The following is a 23,997-nucleotide window of genomic DNA, read 5'->3' as shown; positions in this document are numbered from 1 at the left end:
TATATATTTAAAAAACGTACATTATTACCTACCTTACATCTTTTTCAATGAAAAGGTCATTTTGAATTCTAACATTTAAGCCTTTTGAATGAAAAAGGGTCACATTAGCTGTAATGTCTGATAGTCCGAACCAGGTCATAAAGGTTAAATTAGATCTAGCAATCAGTTCCGGTGATTTATTTAAGTAGAATTTGTTTCCGCCTCCTTTTAACATCACATCAAATCCTAAAAAAAAAATAGAAGTAGAAAATAAAAAACAGTAGAAACAGTTAACATTATTGTTTAGCTTTGTAATTTGTATTGTAAAGTTAATTTAAGATTTTAAAAAATGCCTCAGAACTTCGAATTGCAATAAATATATGCTTTTCAGATACAACCCGACCTTAAGAAATTGATTATGAATTTAGAATAAAATGCAAATATTGATTTAAAAAAAAAAAACGAAATTGTAAATATATATACATGGGTTTATTGTAATATTTGTACGTCATACCGAAATACCTACATGCCTGACATGAAAATCAGGGTCAGTAAAAGGGGATATACGTATTTCTTGATGTTGTCGAACATACTAGCATTTATTAAAAAAAAAGTCTATTCGAGGCAAAAAAAAGTTACTATATATCTTTTTTTTTCATGGTGTATTTTTAACAATATGCGTATTAATGAGATATATAAAATCGGAACATTTTTTTAATTGACAAGTTAATAAAAAAACTTACTGCTACAATTTTGAATATCTGTGCTACCCGAAAATTCAGTCGTCATATCTAATGGACATTGGATGCATCTTTTTGACATAGAATCATTACTGTACGTTGATTTTGCACAAGGTATACACGGAACCAATCCAGTGTCCGAATATTCTCCTGGACCACATTTGTCTTCAAACAATACCAAGTAAAAAAAAATGACATACAAATGCGCCTTGTTTCATGTTTACTTAGATTCGAAATACTTCATTGCTCTGATTTAAAGTCTACAATTTCTCAAAACGATTAAAAATTGAATTTCATAATCATTACAAAATATTTTATATGACATATAGGGTAACAATAGATAGAATCTACCGATGCAGTCAGCTGATAATGTGCTTCCTCTGTCTACAGTGCTCTTTCCAACTGGACATTGTGTGCAATGTGTGGCATACTCATCATCTTTATAAAAACCTTTCGGGCAAGATGTACAAACAGGCCTGCCTCTGTGATCTTTGTTAAGGAATGTACCGCTGACGCATGGAACTACACACACACACACAGATATATATATATATATATATATATATATATATATATATATATATATATATATATATATATATATATATATATATATATATATATATATATATATATAAAATTCAGGCTTGGGGCGAATTACATTGTAAAGTAATGCATAACATTACCATTACTTCATGGATTTGGGCATTAAATTACCATTACCATTACTTACTTTTCTTGAAGTAATGCATTACATTACCATAACTTGAGTAAAGTAATGCATTACCATTACCATTACTTTGTGAAAAGTCAATAATAAGTTTTAAAAACTAAAGCTTTAGAGATTTTTAGCAAATTTTGGAATATAAAGGACAGTTTAACATATCTACAGGTGCATGTTTACTATCAGGCTCAAATTAAATAACCTATACAAGATAACTGTTGAAGTTTTTGATCATTAAAGTTTCAAAGGTTATCTTTTAACTGCATCTCGTCGGGTTTAAAAATCTTCCCAGTTGTATTCAGTAAAATTCTACAGGAATAGTGGAATCAAAAGATACTGTTTGGCAATCTTTATCGTTTTTCTATCAGTCCATACTAATGTATTTAATATGAAACACATTTTGAAAAAAAGAGGGAGAGAGAGAGAGAATAATTAATTTCAAATAGGTAATAAATAGGTTATTATTAATGGAAGTGATTTCAAAGCTTTCAGAAATCATGGTTGGACAACGCATTCATTTATTTAAGCTTTTAAGGGTGCATGTCTGTCCTCTGTTCAATTGGTCACAGCCCAAAAGAGAGGATTGGGGTGTTAAGCACTTTTTAAAACAACAGCTTTTTTTTATATTAATAAGATTATCATCAGGGCATTTAAATGAGTGGTGTTGACACATTCTTCACAGTGCAGAATTAATAAAATGTGCAATTAATTGGAGTAAATTTCGTTAATTATTTCATACTCTTTATAACAACACTTTTAAGAATGTTTTTATATTATGTTTCAAAGCTAAAAGTATTCACAATTTAAAAATGGGTTTTCATATTTTTTAAATAATACAACTAAAATATTTTTGTCTCAAGAATTATTCCTTTCTTCTTTTAAATAATTAGTAATCAATTGCGATTTCAAGTTGTTCGAATCATCACAATTTTTGAAATAAACATGCATAAATATAAGCATAGTAATGCAAAATAATGCCATGTAATGCCAGATTTACACTATATTTGGGAAAGTAATGCATTACATTACCATTGCTTGTAAAGCTAAATTTGTCGCATTACATATTACTAGCATTACTTTGAAAACATGTAATGCATTACCATTACATTAAGCATTACCCCAAGCCTGATATATATATATTCTCGTGTAAAAAGGAAAACGTGAATATATCTATTTATAAATCTCCATGTAAAGCTTACCACATGAAAGAGTGTCCATTCGGATTAATAACCCCTTAGTACAAGTCGGGACAGAGTATCCAAGAACAAAGCTATCCGTGCTTGGAGCGAATCCTTTTACCGTTAATTTCCCCGATTCGCTTATATCTTTAATTTTTTGAAACATTTCTTTCTGTATTTGCTTTGCAAATTTGAAAGAATCTGCCTGTGAAGAATTCGTATTCTCCCAGGCAGAAGAAATTTTTATTTCGACCCGGATTTCATAACTGGATCTTTTAAATCGAATAAAATCTTCAACGGATCGTCGTTTTCTATTTGTTTGTCCACACGTAACGGACACATTTCCTACATTGCATTCCTGAGCATCCGAACAAACACCAGCAAATCCATTCTGTTCTAGTATTTCCATTTGGTTAATGAAATTAGATTTTATTTGCTCTAAAACTGTTTTATCCTCACAGCTGCCCAGGTAATAGAAAAACTCGCCCAGCGTCTCAATATGTCCTGGAAGCCTTTTTTCTAAAATTTGAAAATCATTAAGGAACAAATTAGCAAAAATATTATATATTACTTTTAATTTATACACCTAAGCGGCAATGGACGTATATTTGTCACAATGTAATGAACATGTGATCATGCTGTACATGTAATGTGCAAGGGGTTCAATGCCTGTGTTCCCCCGCGAGCCCGCACCCGATATAGGGTCGGATAGCCCTGATTGCTGTCAATATTTACAAGTGCAGACGTCAATCACCGCGCCTGCACATATATAGGGACTAACCGTTACGCAGGCAGGGATGACCACAGACCTACGCAACTCAACAGATTCCAACGTCAATGCAAGCAGAGAGCACAGTTGCGTTAACAAAGCAGCCTAACGCAAGCAGGGAGTGCCGCATACGTGCGCTAGAAAGGTTAAAACACCAGCAGGGATGATCACACACTAGTGCTCCACCGCCGCAACCACAACCAATTTAAGCAGGAATGACCGCACACTTATATCAATCCGATGCAAACAGGGATCTCCGCACACTCTGTATCGTAGGTTAGATCACACGAAGATTAGATAGAGCAAGGACACACACACAATCTAGCCGTAACTATTTATGTCTCCCCTTTCAAAGGGGAGACATATTGTTTTTGTCGACTTTCTTATTAAGGTCTTCCGTTTCCAACGTCCGTTGTTAGAGTCGTGGACATATGCCCAGGCGACCTGTGTTCAAGCCCCGAGTGCCGATATTTTTTTTTACCAATTTTTATGACATTTTCAGATCTCACTAACGATGTTCTGAACCTTAACGGATTTTTTTTTTGGTTGATGACATCATTTCCTTTTTTTGAGATATTGACATTTTAAGGAATTTTAGGGTGTTGGTTTGACCAAGAGTGTTCTCATGAACTACTTACGATATCGATTTCATAATTTCAAGGATGATAAACAAAAGATTGTTAATTTGTACAACAACATTCATATTTGCCTTGCACAAGAGTTTCCGGAGCTCGGTAGGGAACGAAAATTGAGATAAAAAAGCGTTGTAATTTCCATGCTTTTCTTAGTCTATCTCTTTTCTCGCAAATATTTTGTTGAGACATGTAGAAGACGAAAGATTTAAATTTACAATTTATATTGTTTGACATCAACAAAAAGGGGCTGGCCCCTCAAATTTGGGATCCAGACCACTTGAAAGTTTTTACTTTATAACTCGAAAAGGGTTTAGATCTCGATATGGCTGTCGCTGGAAAAGTTGTTCATTTTGATCTTTTGAATGTCGTTACAATAATATTTTGTGCGGGTATTGCGCAATATGAGCGTAAAAAGCGAGACTTGTTACAATATATCTGTTTTCATTTGGCAACTATACGAGATATCTATGCGTATAACTGACATAAAGCTACCGTAGACAGTGCACAAACTTACAATGTACATATATGGAAAATGTATAAACATTCTCATTCTCTTCTAGAGTGAAACACATAATGGATAAACGAACTGCAGCTATGCAATGCATTTGAGTGGCATATAAAATTTAACTGGATTCCGAGCTTTGTATGTGACCAAATACGTATCCGATTCCTGGCCGCGGCCGAAGAATAGGTCGCGAATGGACTAGCGAGCGGGCTGCTGTTATCCAATACACAAGATTTGCGTCTTGCTGTAATGTACACAATGGTTAATTTATTTAGCTGCAAGCACAAAGAATTCCGATTTTAACAAATCTGAACAAATTTTATGCTGTTTTAGTCTCGTATTTTAAGAAGGATAGTTAGTATGAATGTTTATGAAATAAGGTGTTTATTGTGATCTTGTCTATGTCATAAAACAATTTATTGTTGGGAAATTTAATTAAACATTTAAAACCCAACACGTTGGGTGTACAACATCACTCGCACAAGGCCAAGGAGATACCGGGCTAGTGGACAAGCGATTTGCTGTAGTCAAAGACACAGGCTTCTTGTCTTTCTACGTTATCACACATTTAGATATTTATTTATTCAATTTTTTCAATTATATCAGTTATAGGTACATCAAACCTTTAATTAAGCATTGATTCAAATCATAGTACGTATCAAAATAAATAAAAATGCCATCAATGAATGTAATTACACAATGTTTTTACACAATGAGTGTAAAAAATGTTTTACACCCGTACGAGTTGAAAGATAAAAACATCTGTACATTTCTTACATTTTGCTGCTGATAATTTAATGCATTACACTAACCACTTCTGGGCGATATTCACAACATGATTATACCAACACACTGTTGACATCTTATGTATCTGTAATTTGTTATAATTAATCTAGGTTTAACAAATATTAGAAGTCTTTCTTGAGTTATGAGAGAGAGGGGGGAACATGAACCAAGCAAGGTGTAGTAAGTAAAGTGAGTTGAAAAAATATTTAAAAAGCGTTCAAGATATAGCAGTTTAAGTATTATAATGTTGTATAATTACATGCTTGCGGTAGGTGCAGGCACGATAACACTAACCGATGCACGCTAGCATGGAAAGGAATCAGCAATTTTTTGAATTCTTTAATATACCCATGAATAAACAAGTTTAATTTACATTCAGGCTGTAAAAAATAACACTATTGGTTTAACCTCTTCTGAAGACCCTATTGTTTTCGTTCGGTTTCTTTTTCCCTAATATTATTTTTTTTTCTTACAAAATCTGTGCAGGCGATTTCTCGGGAATGGCTCAGCCGATTTTCGTGAAACTTTTAGATCTAATAGATATTAATCCGAACTTAATATACATTTTTTTTATTTTGACATCATTTCCGTTCTTGAGATAATGACGTTTTAACGATTTTCAGAGAGTCGGCTTGTCCAGGGATCTCCTCATAAACGGTAAAAGATATTGAGTTCAAACTTTCAGGGATTGTAGCCAAGAGATTGTAGATGTGCTATTTGGCATTTATATTCAAAAGGCGTTAAAGCTCGCCTGGTCCCGAAAAACGTGATTTTTAATGGTTTTCTTAGTTTATTTCTTTTCTGGAAAATATTTTGTTAACACATGTAATGCAAAAAAAGTTCTTATCAAAAAACCTTTCATTTGATATCAAGAAAAAGGGGCTGGCATCTCAAATTAAGGGACCAAAGGGCTCTAAAGTGTTTCATCTGTAGCCCTTTACTGAGGGATATTTTGTGAACAGTTATAGAAGCAAATATGTTTATCTTAAAGTTTTGTACCCAAGCAATTTAATGATTTTATCATGTGTAAAGTAATTAGGGGTTTTTTAGGGGCCAAAAGTCCAAAATTTTGATCACCCATATCTCAGAAAGGAAAAATATTTTGAAATGAGTATAGAAGAAAAGATGCTAAAAATGATGTACTTAACAACATGCAATCTTCTAAATTTGGTTCAGCGGCTCCAATAAGGAGATAAGGGACCGGCCCCTAAAACTTTTTTTTCTAAGACCCTGTTTTTTTCTATTTAAAATCGCGTTTAGCTGTTAAATAGCAAAATCATATATCTCAAATTCTAAAATCTGACGGAAGACCTCCTCGTTGCTCGCAACGAGATCGTGTCTAGTTAAGGTCTTCCGTTACAACGGAAGACCTTATAGTGATTGTAATGTTTTTTATTATTATTATTATTATTTTTTTCCCCTTTTTTGTCCACAAGATTTCTCAGAGATGGCTGGATGGATTTTCTTGAAATTTTCAAGACTGATAGAAAACGATAATATCTCTAGGCGTTTTTTTCATTTTTTCAAAATTCACTTCCTGTCGTCCGTTTCCTGTCCCGCGACAAAAAGCTATGGACAATGAGATCTCAGAAACGATAATGAGTTGAACCTCCAAACTTTGAGGGATTATAGACCTATAGCTGTAGATGTGTTTAAACTATTTTGTTTTGTTCGTCGTAGCTTCCGGTCGTCACCGGAAGCACTTCAAAAATAACTATTTTTTCGCATAAAATTCATTTTCGATAAAATAAATATATAAGTATAATTCTATGCATAGGTTATCTATGCGATGTTAACTCAACAAAAAGTTTCGACTTCCGGTGAGATATCTCAAATATCTCAGGTAGCTTTTTTGAAACACATTTTGTACATACGAGATCTCAGAAACTATAAGTGATCAAAGCACAAAACCTTCATGGATTATAGACATTTGATTGAAGATGTGTTTAACCGGTTTCGTTTTGTCTTCCGTCACTTCCGGTCCACACAGGAAGAGTTCAAACAAATCGAGCTGTTTATCAGTTTAACTTATTTCCATTGATATTTGTAGTGTGCTGGATGAGAAATGAAGTACAAAGGGCAAGTTTACAAGATATATTAAATACAATTTAGATTGAGCACTTCCGTTTGTCCGTTTCCTGTCCCGCGTTGGAAAAGCTTGTATCAACGAGATCTCAAAAACGGTAAAGACTTGAACATCCAAACTTTGTGGGATGATAGACCCATAGCTGTAGATGTGTTCACACTATTTTGTTTTGTTCGTCGTAGCTTCCGGTCGTCACCGGAAGCACTTCAAAAATAACTACTTTTTCGCATAAAATTCTTTTTCCATATAATAAATATATAAGTATAAATCTATGCATAGGTTGTCTATGCGATGTTAACTCAACAAAAAAATTCGACTTCCGGTGAGATATCTCAAATATCTCAGGTAGCTTTTTTGAAACACATTTTGTACAAACGAGATCTCAGAAACTATAAGCGATCAAAGCACAAAACTTTCATGGATGATAGACATTTGATTGAAGATGTGTTTAACCGGTTTCGTTTTGTCTTCCGTCACTTCCGGTCCACACAGGAAGAGTTCAAACAAATCGAGCTGTTTATCAGTTTAACTTATTTCCATTGATATTTGTAGTGTGCTGGATGAGAAATGAAGTACAAAGGGCAAGTTTACAAGATATATTAAATACAATTTAGATTGAGCACTTCCGTTTGTCCGTTTCCTGTCCCGCGTTGGAAAAGCTTGTATCAACGAGATCTCAAAAACGGTAAAGACTTGAACATCCAAACTTTGTGGGATGATAGACCCATAGCTGTAGATGTGTTCACACTATTTTGTTTTGTTCGTCGTAACTTCCGGTCGTCACCGGAAGCACTTCAAAAATAACTACTTTTTCGCATAAAATTCTTTTTCCATATAATAAATATATAAGTATAAATCTATGCATAGGTTGTCTATGCGATGTTAACTCAACAAAAAAATTCGACTTCCGGTGAGATATCTCAAATATCTCAGGTAGCTTTTTTGAAACACATTTTGTACAAACGAGATCTCAGAAACTATAAGCGATCAAAGCACAAAACTTTCATGGATGATAGACATTTGATTGAAGATGTGTTTAACCGGTTTCGTTTTGTCTTCCGTCACTTCCGGTCCACACAGGAAGAGTTCAAACAAATCGAGCTGTTTATCAGTTTAACTGTTTTCCTTTGATATTTGTAGTGAAGTCGATGAACTATTAAGTAGAAAGGGCAAGTACAAAAAAAATATTAATTACAATTTACATTGAGCACTTCCGTTTGTCCGTTTCCTGTCCCGAGACAAAAACCTTGATTCCTGGAGATCTCAAAAACGGTAACGACTTGAACGATCAAACTTTGTGGGATGATAGACCTATGTATGTACATGTGTTTACACTATTTTGTTTTGTTCGGCGTAGCTTCCGGTCGTCACCGGAAGCACTTCAAAAATTTGTTTTATTCATTTTACATAAAATGAAAATATCAGTATACAATCTTACATATGTCATCTATATAATTTTAAATTGGCAAATAAATTTTACTTCCGGTGAGATATCTCAAATATCTCTATGTAGCTTTTCTTTTTACAAATTTGATGTCCGCAATATTTTCGTCATTGTAAGTGATTGAGACACGAATCTTTCATAGATTGTTTGATAGAATTTTGATTGGGGATATGTTTAACGGGTTTAATTTTGTCAACTGTCACTTCCGGTTCTTACCGGAAGGGTTCAAACAAATCCTGTTTTTAACAAGTTTAGCTGACTTTTTTGGAATTTCATCTTGCCTGATAAACAGTGATGTACATTAAGCAAATGTACGAGAAAAACCAGCTTTTGTTTTTACTAATCACTTTCGTTCGTCCGTTTCGGTCCCGAGACAAAAAATATTGTTTCAAAGAGATCTTAGATTTGGCAGAGTCGTGAACAACCAAACTTTGAGGCAAGATTGACATATGATTGTACAAATGGTTAACAATTTTGTTTAGATCGGCGTTGCTTCTGGTCGTCACAGAAAGTACTTCAAAAATTGATTTCTTTTTCATTCTCGTTGTTTTATATGTAAGTATCGTCTGGATATATCATTCACAATAATTATCATATCCATTTTTTTTTCTATGTGAGATAAGCAATGTCTTACAGTTAAATTGATACATGTATATCAAAACGGAAGACCTCTTTGTTGCTTTTGCAACAAGTGTCTAGTTCTTCTTATTCTTATTCATCCAAATTTTGTCCAGGCCGTAACTTAAATACCCTTTGACATTAAAACTTCAAACTTGGAACATAGGTAGATGGTATTACGAAGGAGTGCATGCCACCAAAAGTTTTGACCTTGACCTATTTTGTTTTTCAAGGTCAAGCTTTTCATAAAAAATATCCGAACCATAACACAAGACTCCTTTAACATACAGACTTTTAACTTGTGTCATGGATAGATGGTATATAACCTAGTTGAACCTTACCAAAATTTTTGACCTTGACTTAAAAAAATTATTTCAAGGTCAAATTAGAAAAAACTTCATTGTTCAACTCCTGAATATACTTTGACAGAAGGACTTAAAACTTTAAACAAAGAACAATGATAATACAGTTAGGTGTACTATTGATTTATATATGACCTTGACCATGTTTAACTCAAGGTCAAATTAAGAAAAAGATAATAAAATTTTGTCTGAGTCGTAATTTTAATACCCTTTGACATTAAGACTTCAAACTTGGAACATAGGTAGATGGTATTGAGAAGGAGTGCAGGCCACCAAAAGTTTTGACCTTGACCTATTTTATTCTTCAAGGTAAAGCTTTTCATAAAAAATATTGTCCAGGCCATAACACAAGACTCCTTTAACATACAGACTTTTAACTTGTGTCATGGATATATGGTATATAACCTAGTTGAACCTTACCAAAATTTCTTACCTTGACCTAGACCCTAAAAATTTATTTCAAGGTCAAATTAGAAAAAAACTTCATTGTTCAAGTCTTGAATATACTTTGACAGAAGGACTTCAAACTTTAAACAAAGAACAATAATTATACACTTAGTTGTACTTTTGATTTATATATGACCTTGACCATGTTTTACTCAAGGTCAAATTAAGAAAAAGATAATAAAATTTTGTCTGGGTCTAGGTAACATATAGCTGACATCATTCTTTTTCAATTGTTAAATTTGCCCCATATTACAATTCTTGGGGAGAAGGGGAGACATGTGTTTTTTTTTTGTAAAAAAAAAAACAAAACAATACCCACTAGTTAAATTTAATCCTAAACAGTCGATTTTTTTTTCAGCACTATCAACACTGTCCCTATATTTGTGCCAGCCTAAATCAAGTTATATTATAGTATTTTAAAATGTAAAACTAAACAAAAAATAAACAGACTATCTAGATCTAACTCAAAAAATACTTATACATAACAACTTTTTTACACGGATTAATTGATATTGTAATAAAGTAATTAGCATACTCATTGGTCATTAATGGGAATATTAATTACATAATCAAAAATCAATAAAACAAAGGGCAATTACTCTAAGCCAAAATACAGTAGTAAGCTGCACGCTTTACTACCTCCACCTCAGTTTGTGCGTCCTCACAAAAAAAAAATGAATAAATAAAACCTCCACGTCACAAAAAGGTGAAGTTGTGTCCAAAAAAAGTACCCTCCCCCCCAAAAAAAAAACAAAAACAAAAAAAAACATAAGAACGCGGGTAGGTTAAGGCAACTCATAGTTTAATGACCGTCAAAATTATGATCAATTTAAATAATGTTTATTTTTATGAAAACAGCACTGGATATTAATACCAAGTGAAAGAGTTCACCAAGATATTATTTTTCTACTTCGGAATCGACTCAATCTTTGAAGCTGCCGTGCCATGGTATCACGTGACAGTTAAAAATAGATCACTTTTTTACCTTAACAGAAAATCAAAAAGTGTAACACTACCCCGAAGTTCATTTGTATGTTTTCTACAATAATTCGATTGGAAATTAGTTCATGTTTATTAGTATTACTGCTAGAATCCTATTGTACATCGCATAAAATAAATATTGTAAATATTTATCGGAAACCCTCTCAACTTCTAAAATTTCATTGAAAATGCTACGTATTTTTCGTTTAAAACAACAAAGCACAGGATTCTAGCAGCACTTTTCATGTAGTTTAGGTCATATACCGTTGATATTTACCAAAATCATCTTTCCTAATATCCAGGGTAGTGTTACACTTTTGCCATTTTTTGTACACACTGACAGAGGAAAGGCTGGTCAAGCCATATAAATGTCGATCCGCTTACCTTATAACACTCGCTGATTAAACAAAATATCCATGCCTGTATTATCCTGATTATATTCGAACTGACACTCATCTAAATATTAGGTATCTGTATTAAATAAGTCTTATTTCGGCATTGTTTACACTGCATTCCGATAATTTGTCTCCCGACATGATCTTCTCTTTTAAACATGCTTGTGACGTCATCAATGATAATTATACGTAATAGAGAGAAATCGAAGATATATTCAGTTAAAAGAGTTTCTAGTGATATTTTATGTCTGTAATTTTTATAATATAAACCAGAGATAAAGTTAAAATCGACATGTTTCTGAGTAAAATATGACATCATGCTGCTTATTGTGACGTCATATCGATCAGAGGAATTTGATCGCTGTTAGTTGCCTTATCATACCCGCGAAAATGATCTGGCCCTTTCTTTTCCGGACCACGCGCACATGGCACCACGGCAGGCTATAGACATACACTGCATTGTATCACTTCTAGCTAAACATTGCAGCTGCACACTTCAACTTTATGTCTTACAATAGGCGTCTTCCACCTCTTCTGGAACATCTGATTCTCTCTCAAGTCAGGAATTCCCTACATTGCAGCTTCACCAGGCATGTTATCCGATACCTGCAATCTGCTGCCATCTGCCTCGACACCGTAGGGTCTCTTCCAAAGCAAATACCAGGAGATCCTCCTTTTATGCCTCTGCGCCTGCGACCATTCTTGTATTCTTTTCTTCTGGCTAACTTCCACTCAGGGTACTTTTCTTTGCCTATGGTTGACTTTAAAATTCTGCAAATCGTAGTACTGGTGCTGCTTGTAATAATCTTCTCGGAACGAACTTGGTACTTAACCATTTTTCTGTCGTTGGAGATTGGCCTAGACTCTACGGTAGCTACGCGGAAGCATCCATTGGACTAGTCTTCAGTAAGTCGATGCTGTGCTACGTCTCCGTTCTGGGGTTCATCATGTCGACCAGTAATATTTTCACTGTTGGTAGAACCACCCTTACAAATATGGTTTTCTGCTCTATTTCTATCCTTCTTGAACTTGCTTTGCTTCCTCAACATACAGTCTATACGCAAGTGTCCCAGTTTTCTGCAGAAATAGCAGAACGTACGTTTAGATAACGAGACAGTATCCGTGCATTGTCTTGGCTGCGTTGTAGTTGTAAATTCCTCACATCCGTCGGAAGAGACTCGACCTTGGCAGACAGTGCTTTTACCAGTTTCACTAGCTTATCAGATATGGCTCAACATTGATATGGCGTGCATAGCATTTCCTCGCTAATTCAACAGCTAGTATCACCGCATCGTTCAAGCTTCTCGGTCGGGACAGTTTTTATACGGATGCGCATCTCAGAATTGTCAAGCGCGTCATCAAAGTGCTCTCTGACTAACAATTCTCTAAATTCAAAAGTGACAGTTGAGTATGCCATATTAGCAAGTCTCTAAATGGTCCAAGCTCTGAAAAAGTCTAACCTGGCATCTGATGACGCTCTCGCATTTGAACTATGTAGAGCTCTGCTTATCTTGGTGGAACAAATCTATCTTCCAAAGCTAACACAAGTGTCTCATATTTGGGTTATCACCCTTTGGAATATTGCAAAAGCATCCTTGTGCACTGCCTCGGAGGGACACTGCCAGGTAGACACCTTTGATAGCATAACTCCAACCATTTATTTCAGAGCAGGCTTCAAAGTGCGCATGGTAATCGACCTATTGACCACTGCCATCGTAAGTACAGTGGTAGCAACGTTATTGTTGACAAACGACACGCACGATTCTGATACACGAACGATCACACACGATACACGAACGATCACGCACGATACACGGACGATCACTAACTGAATTTTTACGATACACGAACAAAAACGATAAAACACGCAACCGAACGATTCTACACCATTAAACGCGCAAAATCCAAATTACTTTTTAAGATTAGAATTAAGAAAACGTATTGCTTTAATTTGTATTGCTTTATGTTTAATTTTTATTGAAAAGCGGCATGTACAGTACCAATGCACTGACGAGTAAACAATTTACACATCCATACAATAAAAATATACAATTCATACACAAATTAATTTTTTTGACTCCATTACGAAAAATAACTTAAGTGTAAATGAAATGAAGTTAATGCATTAACTAACGAAATTATTTACATACGAGTTAACTATGTAATACAGTTCTCTTACTTACTTACGTACAATTTGATTATGCGGGATAGAGGTAAATGTGTTACCTTGTTCCATAGAATTTCGACTTTACACATTGAATATTTTTATTAGGGCCCTGCAAGGATTTGCGGGTGCCCTATAGTAATCACTCTGTCCGTCCGTCCTTCTGTCCGTCCGTCTGTCACTCTTCCGTCCACAAATTTCCTGTTTTTTTCTAATAACTTTTTTTATGGTTGCCCAATCAAGTTCAAATTTGGTATGGTAGTTCAGTAGGCAGAAATACATATTTTGATGCTAAGTTTGGTTCTCTATGTCTTCTGGTTTGGAGCTGGGGAGGTGGGGTAGATTCCTAACTATGCATAAGAAGAATGGGCAAAGAGAGATAACTGCTGAGAATGAATGGGCAAAGAGAGATAACTGCTGAGAATGTTACCATTGTATACATGGAAGGCTGTGCAATATTTGTCCTTTGGGATTAATTAACTTTCCACAGGAAGAAAATCTTAAGCTTTATCTTTATCTGTCACATTGAGATTAATTACTGCACTGCCTGTGTCTGCAAATGAACTTTGTTTTGAAGTTAAGGTCAATTTTGAATTATGTGTAGTATTGTGTACATTCTTTGAAATATGGATTTAAAATATAATATTCATATTTTATTTTGGTTAAAATACCATACACAATGATTTATGATAAATTATTGAATAGAGGCAAAGCCTAGGTATCATTGCATTGGTATCAATTCTTTGTTTTTTTAACAAATTTTATTTCATCCCATGTTAACCCACTTTATCCCGTGGATATGACTCATTGCATATTTCTTTGATATCCCACAGGTGTGACTTTACAATGGGATTTGCGTAGGCATAATGAAGTAAAATAATGTAGAGTTTTATAAACAGTGTAAACATTGATTGCGGTGTATAAAACATGGGATAAATAGAATCTCATATGATTTGTAGTATAATATGATTTTTATCCAACTTGTGTGTTTTATCCCCTCACTAAGGCTCAAGAAAAAAACACTTTCATTGTTGGATGAAAATCATATCCAACTACAAATCACGAGATCCTATATATTCCAGTTCTTTACATCTTCTGCCGGGCATTTATTTTTAATCATTGTTAATATAAAGAGGATGGAATTCAAAGTTTTTTTCACTTCTCTATATTAATTGTCATAGCGGGGCCCTTCCTGACTGGTCAGTTTTCTAGTTATTTACAGTACATAATTGATTTATTTCTATTTATATTAAATTTTAAAGCGTCTATAACAATATATTTCAAACAAATGTTTACACAATGTACCAGATAGGAATGCGTATCGTATTCTCATTTGAAAGAAAAACGTTGGGAATAATCGTTTAGTTAAAAACGGGGAGTGGGTAAGCTTGACCGCTTCATTCAACGTGCCGCTCTTGCTAACATGATTAAAATTATGTGTCAAGACACAATGGATGCTGGTATAGGCTGACTATAACATCATGCAAAACTAACTCGACCGAACAAAGGATTGAATGAGCTGTGGAAATACTTGATAAATGTATTTAACCACGAAAGAGAGATTGAATATTAACAACTGTCAATGTTCTTCTATAAAAAAAAGTTTAAAATTCACAATGTTTTACAAAAACTACCTGTCGTTGTTTAAAGAATAAATCATGACATTCCGTAAAATGTTTCGAAACGAAAAAAACGCACGATCACGCTGGAACACGCACGGTAAAAAACGCAAACTATTTTTCCTGATACACGCACGATCCTGCACGTTACACGAATGGTCACCCACGTTACACGAACTATTTAACACGATTGGCTTGTCAACAATAACGTTGTTACCACTGTAGCTGGTGTAATGGAATTTTGCGCTTCGTAGGCATCTTCCAATGTACTGCTTTTCTCGGAGCTTGTGAACCTTTCCCGATATTTCCAAAACGCATCAGCTTTGTGCTAAAATTTTGCATTCTTTGCAGAATATTGTATATTCTTCTGGCAAAGGACTCGTTTCCCTATTCGGCGCATTGAACAGCTCAAAATAGACGGGAACAATTTCGTTGCAGGTCTGCATATGTTTCATTAGCAGAGTGATGGTCGCACAGGTATTCCTCGTCTTTAGGCATGGTGTTCACTGCAGAACCTCTGATCAGAGCGCGTCTTTCATGCATTCGAGTTGGTGTATTCATCATGTCGCTGCGCTCCCGCATATCTGCAAGCTTCTTTCAGGTAAGTGATCTCTTTGTTAATATCATTTATTCTCCCTCTCGATCTGCAGAAATTCCAGGGTATCCCACTGCTGCCACCGAATTTTATGTAACGTGCAAGGGGGTCACTGCATGTGCACATACATTTACATAGAGACTCACCGTTACGCTGGCAGGGATGACAGCAAACCTACGCAACGCAACAGTTAGTGCTCCGCCGCAACCACCACCAATGAAATCAGGAATGGCCGCACACATATATTGATGCGTTATAAAGCAGGGATCTCCGCACACTTTGTATTGTAGGTTAGATCACACGAAGATTAGCTAGAGCAGGGATGTCCAAACACTCAATCTAGCCGTACCTGTCTTAATTCAACCTCAAACAGTTGGGTTTTTTTATCAGCACTATCAACACTGTCCCTATACATATGCTGGCTTAAATGATTTATAGTATTTTAAAATGTAAAACCAAAAATAAAAAAACTATGTAGACCTAACCCAAAAGTGCATATACATTACAACTTATTTACATGGATTAAATAATAGTGTATAAAAGGAATTAACTAATTCATTGGTCATTATAGTGAACATTAATTACATAATCAAAAATCAATAAATCAAAGGGCAGTTACTCTAAGCCAAAATACAGTAATAAGCTACTGGCTTCAATGCTTTCTATTTGTTAAGATTTAAAGATAAAGATATAGAAGAGTTTTTATGTAAATTATAAAGAAATGTGTGAACTGTGTTACGAGTTCAAAATTAACGAATCAATAAACCATTCATGATTTATAACGCTGTAAAACTGATTTTGCTTACTTAGATATATATAGTCAAATAAATGTTTTAACAGATAGATAGATAGATAGATAGATAGATAGATAGATAGATTTATTTTTTTAAAGTTAAAACCTTACCGGTGCAATTAGGGACCGTGTTTAACGGTTTAAATATGCCCTCTTTATCAGAGCAAGTGAATATACCAGTAAATCCGGACCCTACGGCAGGAATGTCATATTTGTCCGAACATTGCATTTGACATTGTCGTCCAAACATCCATCTGTCACAAGATATTGCGCCATTTATTGGAGCAGGCAGGTTTTTGCAAGGGTTTACTATAAAACAAATTCAAAGACGCAGGCAAAAAAGTAAATTAAACCTATATTAACATTATTTTAGTTAACCAATAAATTAACCAAAAAATAAGCCAAATTGTTATAAGAAAAAAGTTTAAACATGCATATATCTTGTAGATCTTACATTTACAAAAAGGTTCAATATCGCCTTTTTCCCAATAGCCTTTAGTTGAAACCGATGTGGAATTCTTTTCACAAACAATAGTTTCATTTCCAACCAAGGGGAATTTCCCCCTACAGACTAAACTACATTCGGATCCGTACGTAAATCCATGTGGACACTTGTAGAGCATATAGCGGTCCGTAATCAATGGAGGATTACAGCGTAGTTCTAAAAATGTTAAAAAACGAGTTTTAGAATCATGTATGAAATAATGACTTTCTTCATATCTCTTATATTCTTTATTTTATCAAAATAATTGTGATCCCATTTTTTTAAAAAGCCAAACTAGAATGTGAAACGTTTAGAACACTATTTTGTCCTAATTTTAAAATTTGCTCAAGAAATATTTTTGAAGGCAAAGAGTTATATGTATAATTTTTATCAGCATTAATTCTGCTGCTCTAGATGTTAAAAATATCTATCATTTGTGATTTGATGCGTTGCTTGCAACGTTCATCAGATATCAGTATTTTCTAAATATTTCCTTAACATTTACAATAGACTCAACTGAACTGATGCTTAAAAACGCAGAGAAAGAAATTAAAGGACTATACATTATATCGGCATTAAATGGCCCCCAAAAATGAACATCATCATTTTTCTGTAATTATTTGTTTTCTTTGTACACATATACATGTACTGTTATTTCATAATTTTCCTTTGATTAGAATGCATGTACAGTAACCTCTCCCTGCCAGTTTTCCATTTTTAGCATAAATCGTTTTGTTTTCAAACAGTTGTATCTCTCAGAAAACATCGAGCATATGCTTGGAACAAACAAAATATTTTCATAAGAGGTACATCGGACAATCTAAATAAATAGGTAAGACAAAAATAAATGTTATATCAACTAAATTATAACATAATTTTATGTACCCGAAACACTTTAAAGGACCATGGTCACGATTTTCGTCCAATTCGAACCTGTTTTTATTATTTACAATGCTTTAGAAATGCATTTCTAATGATCAAATGAAATTTGAGAGTCATTGGTGGAGTTAAAAGCAAGATACAGGCCCTTACCAAAGTAAAATTATTGCTGCAACAATGCCGCAATATTGCGGCAATATTGCAGCAACACATTTTTGTTACCAGAAACCATATTTTGAGACTAGTGAAATGTTGCCGCTAGCTGCAACAACTTCTGGTAACATTTTGGCAATACTGCTGGAGTGTTGCCGCTAGCGGCAATAACTTCTGGCAACATTCTGGCAATACTATTAGAGTTATTTCTGTAAAAAATTATATGAACATGCACCTAGAATGTTGTCACTAGCTGCAATGACTTCTGGTAATATTCTGGCTACACTCAGTATATCATACTGCCAGAAATAATTTTCTGGTACATGTAACATCTACATGTATTTGATCATTTAAATCATGAACTAATTTATACATAATACATATAATTCGATCTGACAATACTGCTAAGCATCATATTTGATTTCTGCTTTAATTATTATTTAAGGAGAAGCCGAGCAGTGGAGGGGGGTTAAAAAAATTGTCAATCATTTAGATATGATTTCAGTTATAACACCTCAAAATTTGCCAGAAGTTTACCACAAACTTTTCTTTTTCCTCTGATTCATTATGCTTACCGAGTTTGCAAAAGCTTTAGCAGAATTTAGACTTATAAAATTTTACACATTCAGCACAAGTCTAAAACTGTCAATTATAATTGCATGAATTGCTGTTGTATACATATTTTTCAAAAAAAATAATAGTAAGTCGAACAAATTAAATCTAATAAATATTTTATGATTAAAGTCTTATTCTAAGAAAGTCTCAATTAAAAAAATCCAGTGATATTCCCTTCAATGGCATATAACTGTTATGCATGGTTACGATGTTTCACTATAAAAGATTGTTTGAATCACACCCCCCCCCCCCCAACTCATGTTTTACGTGAATACCGACCTGTCTGTTCTTTTGTAACGGTATATTCTTTTTTATTAAGTTAAAATATCAGTCCACTTAGATTTGAGTAACTATCTAAACTGCTCGATGCATGTTGAATTTAGAGTTTTCGAATGCTGTTTGTTTCCACTTTTACTTTCGTTTAAATGTTAAGTTACGCGTGCACTGATTGGTCGATCAAGTCGCTAGCCGCAAACTTTCACATTCGAAGCTACCATGTTGTCTGCCATCGAGCCTCCTGCCATCACTGGAGATGGTGGAATGAATGAAATACGGGAAATATCTGTAAACAAGGTTAAAAAATACACTGTCAATGGAGTGTTTATCTGTAAAAAAAATCAACTGAGGACAAATCTGAGTGAACGAATCGAGTGTTGACATCCCCTGCACCATCTGCATGAGCAAGTTTTTGAAAAAGTAAGTTTAGCAATCAAAATATATTCATTGAATGGCAGTCTAAACATGTTTGTTTTAAGAATATAAACCGAAAGACTGCGATCTACCATTATACCAGTGTTAAAAAAATGGTTCTTAAACACTGTTTAAGAACCATGCACGGATCTAGAATTTTATTCCGCGGGGGGGGGGGGGGGGGGTTCGACGGTTATTTGAGTTTTCCAGGAGAAGGGGGTCCGAGGCATATTTTTGGTTATTTTAAAATGTAATTTAAAAAATAAATTGAAGGGGGAGGGGGTCTGGACCCCCCTTGAAACTGCTTAAAATCTAAAAACAATTGCCAATGTGCTTATATGAAATCCATTTATCTTCCCAGTAGGACTGCCCTGGGTTACACAGACCGGAAGAAATTTGTTAAAGATTATGGAGAGGAACATATACACAACAGTGCTGAATTCCAGTGTGGATATGTGATATTCTGATAGCTTTTTTTGTGATTATTTATGTGTGAAATCAGAATGCCCACGAGGCTGTCAAAAAAAGGACATTTGGAATGCCTATGACGAATGCCTTGATCAGTCGTAATACAGCAAGTGGTTGTGCAGGACTACTGAACTATATGGTTTGAACTTTGCTTACGGTAAACAGAGAACTTTTGTCCATATCCGTCTGTGCGCGTTGTGTCAATCCGTCTGTGCGCGTTGTGTCAATCAAACTACAATACATGTTATTCTGCAGCAATAAATTGTCACTGATTGGCTGAGCACTTTTAGTCAAGTTTCATCATGATTTGTTCATCATATTTGTGTTTATTGTATTTATGTGTTAAATTTAAAGATTATTAATTTTAACTGGTGTCCTTTATAGGTATGTTGAAATTCCAGTTTCAGGTCTCTAATGTTATACATTATATTTTTAATTTAATACTTATTTTGTGCATGTTACATTGAATAATATAATTTTTTTACTTCTGTAACATTGTGTAATCACAAACTGTTTTTTATTTTTGAAAGTCCAAATTTAATGTAATGCGAAATGTTAATCTTGTTGTAACCTTTTTGCATCTTTAAAAAATGAAAACTGTAATGGCAATTAAAGATTTTTCTTTTCATTTTGGTTGTAGATTAATATAATATACATGACTGCTTTACTGTAAACATTTATTATTTATAAATATTGCATATATTGTACCATTGATGCCAGAGCACAGAAAATGCATTGAACCAATATTTCTGCAATGTCATTTTTCTTATGCAAATGTATTGCCAGAAAGGTGTTGCAGCAAAATTTTTGCTGTAACACTTTTCTGGCAATATTGCTGCAATCTCAAGTGTTGCCAGAAAGGTGTTGTCGCAACAATGTGTTGCAGCAAAACTTTTGCGGCAACATCTTTCTGGCAATATTGCCGCAATCTCATTTGCATACGAAAAACGCTACTGCAGCAACATTGCCGCAATGTATTGCCAGAAAGGTGTTGTCGCAACAATATGTTGCAGCAAAACTTTTGCGGCAACATCTTTCTGGCAATATTGCTGCAATCTCATTTGCATACGAAAAACGCTACTGCAGCTACATTGCCGCAATGTATTGCCAGAAAGGTGTTGTCGCAACAATATGTTGCAGCAAAACTTTTGCGGCAACATCTTTCTGGCAATATTGCTGCAATCTCATTTGCATACGAAAAACGCTACTGCAGCTACATTGCCGCAATGTATTGCCAGAATGTTGCTGCAATATTGCTGCAATAATGCCAGAATGTGTTGCCAGAAGGTCAATATTTTGGTAAGGGGGGCTCACAATTCTGTGTCTTGTAAACAAGGCTCGTGTCCTGTTATTGTTAACATAGGTCCAAAATACCGCTTAAAATATTTTTCCAGCATATTTGTCTATCTTTTAATATTTTAAGCATACATAAACAGTTTCTAACGTTAAACACATTCATTATAGGTCTAAAACTGGAATTTTCACTTCAACATTCAAAATGTAAACAAACTTTTTATTTACATAGCAAAGAATTTCAAGCACTGTAATTTGCTTATAACTCAAGAAATGACACTTAAATGTCGGTCGCTTATTAAAACTGCCTTTTTGAAGCATTTTAAAGATTAAAATCGGAAGAAAAAAAAAATTGATCAAAATCGTGACCATGCCCCTTTAAAAACTGTCGAATAATGGGGGCCAAATATAACCGATATAATACATGGTTCTTTTATCATTCTCTCTTGAAGTTCCTTCTACGGGAGCAAATAACGATACAAAATCATAAATTGATTCACCATAGTACATTTATTTCATAATGAATCAGGATGCCGAGTCCAAAGAAATGCTTAGTCGTCCTTAAAATGACGTTAATAGAAACAAAATATTTCTGTAAACACCCCTGTCGATACTGATATAGAGAATAACATACTATCTTTATACCATCCTAATTCTGCACTGACAATGTGTGAAACAACTTCCTATTTTCACGGCATATGAAAGGAATCGGCTACAAAGTGTACGGAAACAACTAAAACACTTAACTTATTATGTCTTGGTTATACATGTGTAAAATGCCCACATGAGGAATTATTAGATACTACAAAATTAAATTATGATTAAATCTTATAATTGTCTTTTTAGAAAATTAAAAACAGTGTACATTTAACGCAACATCGGTTTGTAACCCTTAAATATTGTAAATACTTATAATAGGTTGATTTAAACTGGAGTATGCGTGTCAAAACATCCAAATAGTGTTATTTTTATAACTTCAATGCGTTTTCTTTTAAAAGCTAGTCTGAGTTCCATATTTTTGTCATAGTCTAAATGCGGTTTAATTGATTTTAAACCTATTTTAATCAACCAAAATGTGGGGAGATGACCCACTATACTTTATAAATGTCATTTTGTAGCCCAACAATTGAACGTTTTAGAAAAAATATACAAGTCCGTAAATTCGTGGCCAATGTCTCGTACATCATTTGAACAACGCACTTTATTGAGAATGATATGGCTCAGCGGTTAGTGCACCTGATCTTAGGTAACTTTATAAGACTTAAGTTTTTAGGTTGTGGGTTCAATATCACCAAAACTTAAGGATCTTTTTTTTCTTATCTTGAAATATTTCAAATTGAATATAGCTGGAAAGTACCCTTTTGTAAACTTGTATTATAACATTATGATATCAAATATATTAAATTGAAAAAAAAATGTTAAATTTGAAATTGTATCTTACGACTAAACCAAATGGGCAGTTGTGCCATCTTATTCCCCTATCATCTTAAAGAATAGCAACATGTATAACCAAGGCTCATTGTCCACAGACACTGATTGGTTTGCCGTTTTTTTTGGTAGATTTAACAATTAAAACTTACCAGAATATGCCCTAACTTACGTTTGAACATATAAAGCAAACACACAACCAGATACTGATAATAAGACACACAAATATATATGTTTGCCCACATGCATATATTGCTATGCCCAACTAAGATTTGATGATTTAAATTGAGTATAGACTAATTTTTGATAGCGTATCCTTATTATTTTTTTTTACATTCAGAGATGTGAGAAATTAAGTTGTCCGTCTTAGTTAATATCAATTTTGACCTAATGTAAGCCATATTTATGAAGACCATTTAATCTTGACTCAGCATTTATAATATGATAAATTATTATGTTGAACCAATAAATGATCATTTGCCGTTAATATTTTTCTCTTAAAATTAATCGAAATGGACTAAAAAAATATAAAGGAGAAGAGCGTACAATACCTGTCGAATCTCCCGCACCTAGGGTGTTTAAACGACTTGTGTAAATCTCATAAAGATCGAGTCTTAAATTTGAAGATCTGCATGAGTACAGTCATGTATAATAAAGAACTGCGTTATATGACCATACACAAACGTACATTTATAATTTTCTTCCTATTTTCATTTCTATATTTATTTTATAAACATTACAACTTGATCTCCAAATATTTTTGACTCTGTTAGCGCTATTGCATATTAAACGTTTGGATTGGGCACATGTATTATGTATTTTTGTCGATTTCTGAAGAGTTTTAAATGTTTTAAAAAATTATTCAAGATATATTACATATGAAATTAAAAAAATTATATTTTACAGCAAAAGCGCAGAATTAAAAAAAAAATTCACTATAATTCGAACACCCTGTCTACAGTCCTCCGCCTATCACACTAGGCTGCGTTGACACATAAGAATCCTTGTTAATAACTTTTAACATTTTTAGTTTGACTATTTTAAATGAATTTTTGAAGATATTGTGAAAACCACGAAGTTTGACCCATAATGGGTCTAGACTCCACGTTAATAAATCAATCAATGAAAGAATGAAAACTTATCCTTTTAAACAAAGTACTTTTAGGA

The 23,997-nt window shown here is 33.9% G+C and overlaps 1 protein-coding gene across 2 annotated transcripts in view; it reads right to left on the bottom strand.

Annotated features, from left to right (window-relative positions):
- Positions 1-23,997, bottom strand: part of LOC136271256 (sushi, von Willebrand factor type A, EGF and pentraxin domain-containing protein 1-like) — an 85,353-nt gene that overhangs the window by 17,418 nt on the left and 43,938 nt on the right. For both annotated transcript variants that reach the window (XM_066070865.1, XM_066070864.1), the window contains exons 9-14: positions 17,275-17,481; positions 16,932-17,129; positions 2,643-3,140; positions 1,071-1,241; positions 723-884; positions 33-225 (exon numbers count right to left, since the gene is read on the bottom strand). In XM_066070865.1, coding sequence (XP_065926937.1) covers positions 33-225; positions 723-884; positions 1,071-1,241; positions 2,643-3,140; positions 16,932-17,129; positions 17,275-17,481 — 1,429 coding nt within the window. The remainder of the gene's footprint in view (positions 1-32; positions 226-722; positions 885-1,070; positions 1,242-2,642; positions 3,141-16,931; positions 17,130-17,274; positions 17,482-23,997) is intronic.

The sequence above is a fragment of the Magallana gigas genome, chromosome 9 (assembly GCF_963853765.1).
Source record: "Magallana gigas chromosome 9, xbMagGiga1.1, whole genome shotgun sequence".
NCBI lineage: Eukaryota > Metazoa > Mollusca > Bivalvia > Ostreida > Ostreidae > Magallana > Magallana gigas.
Note: the sequence above shows the minus strand (reverse complement) of the source record. Positions and strands in the feature narration are given on the sequence as shown.